This window comes from Ammodytes marinus, assembly GCF_949987685.1.
Source record: "Ammodytes marinus genome assembly, chromosome: 4".
Lineage (NCBI taxonomy): Eukaryota > Metazoa > Chordata > Actinopteri > Uranoscopiformes > Ammodytidae > Ammodytes > Ammodytes marinus.
In genome coordinates, this window is record NC_137233.1 from 168,369 (window position 1) to 177,665 (window position 9,297).

The 9,297-nt window shown below is 42.7% G+C and overlaps 1 protein-coding gene across 1 annotated transcript in view; it reads left to right on the forward strand.

Moving 5' to 3' along the window:
• The first annotated feature begins 1,202 nt into the window (after window positions 1-1,202).
• Window positions 1,203-9,297, forward strand: part of rnf123 (ring finger protein 123) — a 101,657-nt gene continuing 93,562 nt past the window's right edge. The window contains exons 1-5 of the mRNA XM_080025790.1: window positions 1,203-1,338; window positions 3,181-3,271; window positions 3,823-3,907; window positions 6,001-6,080; window positions 7,173-7,267. Of these exons, the coding sequence (XP_079881916.1) occupies window positions 3,190-3,271; window positions 3,823-3,907; window positions 6,001-6,080; window positions 7,173-7,267 (342 nt within the window). The 5' untranslated portion in view covers window positions 1,203-1,338; window positions 3,181-3,189. The remainder of the gene's footprint in view (window positions 1,339-3,180; window positions 3,272-3,822; window positions 3,908-6,000; window positions 6,081-7,172; window positions 7,268-9,297) is intronic.

Consider the following 9,297-nt stretch of genomic DNA (forward strand, 5'->3'; position numbering starts at 1 on the left):
GGATTACTGCCACTGTAATGCCTAACTGTGTTAATACTACATTGACCCAGACCACTAGGACAATAGCGCTTGTTCAATGGGAACATAACTCATTTATTCACAAACGTTAGGCTAGCTAGCTGTCGCTTCTTAAATCCTTTTCACCATTTACTACTTATTAATAAACAGCTCGCGGTATTTGCTTTCGGCCAAAAAAAAATTGGTATTTTATATAATTATTTTTAATCATTACAACAACAACATACTTTGACTCATTCAGTTTGGCATAGTTATCTTAGTGTAATGTAATGTTAGCTCGCTTACCTAGCTAGACAGCCAGCCAACCTCAACACAACCTTGTAGGCTATGTCTAGTATTTCATCCTGGCTCTCTGAAACACTCATCCTAAAAGCGTGCCGCGTGTTTGTGGGATAAATACTACTTTCTTTGCTCTCTCTCTGTAGTAAAATAAAATAAATACAACAGTTAACTACTATTACATTCCGACTGTCGACATCCGAAGTTCGCGGGGGCGATAAACATTTCCATGGCAACAGCGGGCTCCACCAATCAGAGGCGTCGCTGTGACACTATAGGATTGTGGGTAGTGTAGTTCTTCTACCGGAGATCGCGATTAAAACAAGTTTTTATTAAAAACGAAAAAGTTGATATCAGACGAACTTGTGTCATTTACTGGAACATATACCATCGTTTTTTTGTTGTTTGAACAGCTTATGAACAAATACTTCTGTAATAACCTTCAGAATTGAGCTAAGAATGATTATGGAAAGTTTAGTTGATGTAGGGTGCTTTAGAAGTTGAAATTTTGGCTGTAGGCTATTAGTATCGGGGGAAAAAACTAATTTTGAGATAAGGGCCGTTGAAGATGGTTGTATAGGAGAAATATACAGACGCAAACAGACAAGGTTTAGTCAAATAAACACTTAAATGTAGCCTACATTTTGGACCTTTCATTAATAGACCTACTACTATGAAAGAAAGGAGACATGTTATTGAAGCTACATAGACAAAAATATTTAACTGTTCATTGCTTGATAAAAAACGAGCATTGATTTTGCCTTCAGTGTTTCACATTAATAGGTGAGTGATACACATTTGCAGTTGGATTTTATTTTGGATTTCGCGTTTTGCCTTTTGCGATGAGCCGTCGCCTGTTTTGTCCCACTTGGCAGCCCGTAGAACGAGAGGCGTTGTTGTGGTGAGATTAGCGTTTAGCATTTAGCTCGGGAGACAGCAGAATTTGACAGAGATAATAACAGTGTTCCGGGTCTATAGAGAATAACCCGGCCGACACAGGGACACACACACAAACACACACACACACACAGACGGGACGCGGTAAGTGAAATATAATATATAACAGGCCTTGTTCGATATCCAAGCCCTAGTCTAAAGTGACACTGTCTCGCTTACAGCCTAAATGGAGATGTTATTTCTGTTTCAAGATATTCAATTCCTTCAGCCGGTCTAACTCTAACCCACCCGGTTTAGTCAAATACACACCTACATTCAGGCTACATTTTGGAACTTAGATTGATTCTAATATGAAAGAAGACGTGTTATAGAAGATAGATAGACAAAGATCTCTAAATGGACCAGTGCTGAAGCGACACTGTGTTTGTTACTGGGATAAACAGCTGTGGAAAACATTAAGAGACCACTCCAAATGCTCAGTGTCTCTCGTTTGACTATTTACAGGCTTATGTTTGAGTAGAATGAACATTTTGGTTTTATTCTATAAACTACTGACAACATTTCTACCAAATTCCAAGACATTTGTTGTCATTAAAGACCTACTTCACCGGTTGGAATATGAAGGTGTATTGAACTCTGAGATCCTATTTAGTATAAATGTGCAAAAAAAAATTAAATCGGATCATCTTAGCCTGAGAAAAGGCAGAACGAGTGTTCTATGGTCTCACTGTCTAACCCTACAGTTTCCTTCTTGTGACATCACAGTAAGGGTTAGGATTAACAGGACAGCTGGGCCAAGGGAAGACTGAGGGAAGACTGAGGGAAGAAAAACCTCACTCATTATATTATAATAGTTATTTTATAATGATAGAACGCCGGTTCCGTATGGGTGAAGTATTCCTTTAAAGAGCATTTCCATTAAGTAATGTCGAGATGAAGATTTGAGAAAAATCCAGACTGGTCTCTTAATGTCTTCCGGAGCTGTATATTCCAGACCTCAGGATTCCTACACGGTATAGAGGAGTGTGCAATTTAAAATGTCCACGTGAAATAGCGAATGTTTTAATCAATAATTGTAATGTTTAAGGTGAGTTCCGATCTGGTATTCTGTCTTTAGTGTTGTGACTGTTTGGGCTGCTGTCTGTCTGTCTGGGCCGTACCTGTCTGTCTGTCTGGGCCATACCTGTCTGTCTGTCTGGGCCATACCTGTCTCTCTGGAAACATATAATTTATTTCAATGAGACAAACCTGGTTAAATAAAGGATAGGATCATTTTGTCTGTTTAGTTTCCACAACATGTCTTCTTTCCCGGTAAAGGGTTTTTTACTGGGAGTTTTTTCTCAGCCGAGCTAAGGGTGTAAGGGCAGAGGGATAGATAGATAGATAGATAGATAGATAGATAGATAGATAGATAGATAGATAGATAGATAAGGGCAGGGTGTCATATTGTATCATATTGTATGGAATGTAAAGACCACTGAGACAATTGTCAATTTGTGATATTGGGCTATACAAATAAAACTGATTTGATTTCATATTGGTTTAGAATAACTAGTCATCTCTCATCGTTCATTTTCTGTAAAGTTCCTGTCAAAGACTTTAAGGAATACTTCACCCATACGGAACCGGCGTTCTATCATTATAAAATCACTATTATAATATAATGAATGAGGTTTTTCTTCCCTCAGTCTTCCCTCAGTCTTCCCTTGGCCCAGCTGTTTTCAAATGGTTTTTCGTTAGTTTTTTTTGTTGACTATTTAATAAAGTATTATTGCTGGATATTTGTGTGTGTGTGTGTGTGTGTGTGTGTGTGTGTGTGTGTGTGTGTGTGTGTGTGTGTGTGTGTGTGTGTGTGTGTGTGTGTGTGTGTGTGTGTGTGTGTGTGTGTGTGTGTGTGTGTGTGTGTGTGTGTGTGTGTGTGTGTGTGTGTGTGTGTGTGTGTGTGTGTGTGTGTGTGTGTGTGTGTGTTTTGTGTGTGTGTGTCAGTGAGACAGGATGAGTTCCAAAGGAGGAGGCACCGCTCTGAGCCGACGCAGCTACAGACTGGCCTCAGATACCGACAAACCACGGTCCACAGGTACGTGTGTGTGTGTGTGTGTGTGTGTGTGTGTGTGTGTGTGTGTGTCTCTGTGTGTGTGTGACCGTTCAGTGTTTGAAGGGGTCACGCCTGTTGTCAAAATTACTTTTTGTCAAAATCAGTGAATATCTCCTCATGATCCACTACCTGTCAACAGTTTACAGAGCCTAGGCTGTGGACACACACACACACACACACACACACACACACACACACACACACACACACACACACACACACACACACACACACACACACACACACACACACACACACACACACACACACACACACACACACACACACACACACACACACACACACACACACACACACACACACACACACACACACACACACAGTACAGACAGATCATGAGGAGATATTCACTGATTTTTAAAACAGTACAATGGTTCTATCTAACATAACCGTGTGTGTGTCTGTGTCTGTGTGTGTGTGTGTGTGTGTGTGTGTGTGTGTGTGTGTGTGTGTGTGTGTGTGTGTCTGTGTCTGTGTCTGTGTCTGTGTCTGTGTGTGTGTGTGTCTCCCAGGTATCGTGAATGAGAAGCTTCTGAGTGACTACCTGCACCATGTGTTTCCATCCACCAAACAGGGACCAGCTCTGGCCTCACTAAGGTAACTGTGTGTGTGTGTGTGTGTGTGTGTGTGTGTCTGTGAGTGTATGTGTGTGTGTGTGTATGTCTGTGTCTGTATGTGTGTGTGTGTGTGTGTCTGTGTCTGTCTGCCTGTTGCCTGTACGTGCGTGTCTGTCTGTGTGTGCGTGCGTGCGTGTCTGTCTGTGTGTGCGTGCGTGCGTGCGTGTCTGTGTGCGTGTGGGTGTGTCTGTGTCTGTGAGTGGGTGTGTGTCTGTGTCTGTGTGTGTGTGTGTGTCTGTGTCTGTCTGCCTGTGCGTGCGTGTCTAGGGGCGGCAGTGGCGAAGTGGGTAGGGAGTTCGCCTCTGGTGTGCAGGGTCGGAGGTTCGATCCCCCGTCTCCCCACCACATGTCGAAGTGTCCCTGGGCAAGACACTGAACCCCGAATTGCTCCCGATAGTTAGCTTAGTTAGCTTAGCACCCTAGTGCTAAGCCTACCCTGCGTGGTAGCTGCTGCTATCGGTGTATGAATGTGTGTGTGACTGGGTGAATGTGTACAAAAACAATGTAAAGCGCTTTGGGTCTGTGATAAACGGAGATATAGCGCTATACAAGTCCATTTACCAGACACGTCTGTCTGTGTCTGTGTGCGTGTGTGTGTGTGTGTGTGTGTGTGTGTGTGTATGTGTGTCTCTGTCTCTGTCTGTGTCTGTGAGTGAGTGTGTGTGTGTGTGTGTGTGAGTGAGGGGAATCATCTAAACAGCAGATACGTGAAAGCTTAGTGACCCTGTATATTACTGTGTTACCGCCCAACACTGACGCGTCTGTAACAGTCACAACTGCTGACGATGTTGTAACAACTCGCTAACAGCTGGTGGAACTAAGTAACTCTGTGTGTGTGTGTGTGTGTGTGTGTGTGTGTGTGTGTGTGTGTGTGTGTGTGTGTGTGTGTGTGTGTGTGTGTGTGTGTGTGTGTGTGTGTGTGTGTGTGTGTGTGTGTGTGTGTGTGTGTGTGTGTGTGTGTGTGTGTGTGTGTGTGTGTGTGTGTGTGTGTGTGTGTGTGTGTGTGTGTGTGTGTTACTCTGGCCTCTTCCCTTAAGCCACACGGATTCAAGTTTCCTTCAACAGCTCTATACATAGCCGCTCTCAGTTAAACCTGTGTGTGTGTGTGTGTGTGTGTGTGTGTGTGTGTGTGTGTCCGGTAGAAACAAGAATGACCTTAACACTGACATAATTATGAACTTTTAAACATTTCTGAAACATACAATTTTCCTCTGATGATCATAAATTACATCGGTAACACTTTATAATAACTATCCGTTGTAACTCGTTAATAGATCATTAGTAAACTCTTAAGTGTTTGTTAGCAGTTTGTTAACGATTTATAACAATGGTAGATAGTTAATAGCTTAATAATTGAATCAGTTCATCTGGGACGAGGCTGAAATAGGCTATAGACTATACACAGTGCATGGGCAACTGAGGGCAGCCCCATTTTCAAATATTTTTAAATAAACTCAATACACACTGTGCATGCCATGGACTTGAACGTGACGTGATCAGTTAATCTCGGATTACCTCCCAGATGAACTGATTCAATTATTAAGCTATTAACTATCTACCATTGTTATAAATCCTTAACAAACTGCTAACAAACACTTAACGAATCATCAATAATCATTAATTAAGAGTTTACTAATGATCTATTAACCAGTTACAACGGATAGTTATTATAAAGTGTTACCATTACATGTCACAGCAAACCAGACCATCAGTGCAAAGAATGCTATTTTTATGTAGTTTTTATTAATTATATACCTTCTGCTGTACGTCCAGGTTTTTTTCTTAGCAGTAGAATCAACAACTGAAACATTTCTTGGGCTCTTCTTGGGATTTTTCTGAGCTCCTGCACCAGTGTCAGGGGGAAGGGGGGCACCAGTTTGTAAACGCTGCCATACTGAGAAATACAGAGAGAGTTTTGTGGAGCTGATAATAGGCTTAATCAACTTTGTGTCAACTCGTTTGGTGATGTCCTGAATGTAACAGACATTCATTTATATGAAAAAGTTACGCACTGTAGCTTTAAAACTAAATCTAAGGTAGAAAATAACAAATGTGTGTTTGTGTTTGTTGCAGGAAGCCGCTCGCTTTCCAAGATCTCAACGCTCATCTGGAAGAGCTGCTATCTGAAGGAGAGACGGCCGAGGAGAACCAAGGTAACACACACACACACACACACTGAGACACACACACACACACACACTGAGACACACACACACACACACACACACACACTGAGACACACACACACACACACACTGAGACACACACACACACACACACACACACACTGAGACACACACACACACACACACACACACACACACACACACACACACAGAGACACACACACACACTGAGACACACACACACACACACACACACTGAGACACACACACACACACACACACACACTGAGACACACACACACACGCACACACACAGACACACACACACGCACGAACGAACGAACGAACGAACGCACGCACACATACACACACACTGAGATGCGCGCGCACACTCACACTCACTCACTCACTCACTCACTCACTCACTTACTCACTCACTCACTCACTCACTCACTCACTCACTCACACTCACACACACACACACACAAGGACGAAATTTTTATTTCAGAAGTGGGGGGGACACACATTTTTAATAAAACTCTAATGCATACACACACACGCACGCGCACACACACGCACACACGCACGCACATGGACACGATTCAAACATTAATGTAAATGAAACCTCTGATATTCATATCATGGGGTAAGAGCTGTACACTGAGAGCAGCGGAAAATACTGATAAACCTTTCGTGATACTGAAAATGCTGGCTTTAGACTCAACAGACCTCGCTCAGCCCTTAATCTCGCTTCGTAGTATACCCCTCTGGACAACTAGCAGACTGGTGTACTCATCATGGATGTATTGGGTGTACTGAGTGTGCACGCAAGATGGAGTGACAGCGGGGACGGCCAATCACACAAGAAACGGCAGAGCCAATCGAGGAGCTTGTGGGCGGTCTAAACTCAGGGAAACAGGCTTCAGCTTGAGCGGCAGTTTTCCGCTTGGTCCTAGTGCTTGACATGTCTCTGTTTACTATAGCGCAACATTATTTTTGGACGGTAAAAAGTGCAGGGGACCAAAACGGCCTTTTGAAAAAGTGCAGGGGACATGTCCCCTGTGTCCCCCCCCAAATTACGTCCGTGCACACACACACTAACAGTCTGTCTCTCAGTAGATGAGGTAGCAGGGCGCCTGGGCCCTCAGCCTGTAGTGTTGGATCACACCAGCGGCTTCGAGGGACTTCTGTTTGTGGACGACGACCTGCTGGGGGTGAGACAGGTTCATAAACTAGTGTGTGTGTGTGTGTGTGTGTGTGTGTGTGTGTGTGTGTGTGTGTGTGTGTGTGTGTGTGTGTGTGTGTGTGTGTGTGTGTGTGTGTGTGTGTGTGTGTGTGTGTGTGTGTGTGTGTGTGTGTGTGTGTGTGTGTGTGTGTGTGTGTGTGTGTGTGTGTGTGTGTGTGTGTGTGTGTGTGTGAGACGGGTACATTTTTAAATCTAAGCTGAGAGCATTTCAGACCACCTCTTTTACTTGTAGATGTTTTTTATGAATTTGAATTTACTTGAAACAGTTTTTTTATCATTTTAATTTCTGTTTCTATGTTGTGAGTGAACATGTAACTTGTTGCTGCTTCTTGGCCAGGACTCCCCTTGAAAAAGAGGTTTTAATCTCAATGGGACTTTCCTGGTTAAATAAAGAAATAAAAAATCAAACTAAACTACAGAAGATATCTACCGTACTTTTCGGACTATAAGCGACTTTTTCCCCGTTTTTCGACCCTGTTATTACACAGCACAGTATATGTTCTGTAGCTACTGGGGATGGGCGTTAGTACTCGAGTACTCGAGTACTCCTCGTTGCAAATGATCTCGATTGGTGGATGAGGAAAATCTTTTTTTATTTTTTTAGTGTCTGTAGCCTTTAGGCCGGTGGGCCGCCCCTATTTTAAAATGTTATATACGTGTACAAAACGGCACAAAATGGATAAAATAAAGTTTAACAAAATTAAATATTTTGATGCAAGTGCAATAAACTGAGCGTTGTGTCAAACAGCAACTGCAAATAACTGCCACCTCCGTGCAGCGCAGCGCAGCCTGTGTTCTCCACGGCACCGCGGAGCTGAACACGGTCTCTCCTTTCTCCACAACATTGTCAGGAATATAACTGTCCAATTATTTCAAAGCAGATGATAAAGTTACGTTTATAAAAAGGGGAGATGACACCTGTTACTCTCAGTTAGTAATGAGTAGACTCCAGGTGAGCATGCAAGGTGCTCTCCGCTTGGAAAGAAAAGAAGAAGCAAGGCTTACTTCAGGCACATTCGCTCCGAGCCAACAACAGTTAAGAAGCCTTCAATAGGGAATATGGGGATAAGATTCAAAAACCGACCGGTGTAACGTTCCGTTAATGAGGAATTAGTCGCGGTAATTATTCACGGACACGGAGTGAGCATTACGCGGTTGGATATACAACTATCTGCTTTGGTGAGTTATTCATATGTATTTAAATTGTAGGACAATCATTTTATATTATCTGCTGCCCTTCTTATTTTAAATTGTGACTTAGGCAATTGTTTTTGTTACAACTACAGCCCATGCTTTTTTTCTCTTTTTCTCTCTCCACCGCAGACCTACTCGATCGGATTAAATTGTGGCCCGTCTATTTAATTACTTTCAGTGAGGAAAATGTGTTTTAAACTTGTGGAAATAAATCCTTAATATCATATGGCAACTGTGACTGTTTGACATAAGCATTGAGCGCTTTATTGCGGTCAACCGTTGTTCTGTAGACAGGTGCGTTCTAAAAATAGAAAAAAGTTTAACGAGGAATCGATTGATCCTCGAGGAATGCAAGCGATCACTCGAGTAGTGAAAACACTCGTGCCCATCCCTAGTAGCTATTGCACTAAATGGTAACACTTACGTACGTCGTGCAAATATGCAACTTGTTTGTTGAAATGTTAATAAATGGGAGCTTCCTCAAGCAGCCATCTCTTTCCCGACAATCCCCTCTGTGCACGAACTCTTACATATGGTGATTAAACATTTTAACACCTGCGGCTTATAGTGCGGAAAGTAGGGTAGTATAATTCTTTTATTTATCTTGTTAAAGTTGCGTGGACAATGTTAATGTATTCAGCAGAGCTTTAAAGGAGGAGTCAGTGATTCTGCTACCTGTCTGTACTGTGTGTGCGCTGAAAGAAATCCAGTGATGATGATACAGTACGACTAGGCTCTCTCTTTCTCTCTCTCTCTCTCTCTCTCTCTCTCTCCCTCTCTCTCTCCCTCCCTCTCTCTCTCTCT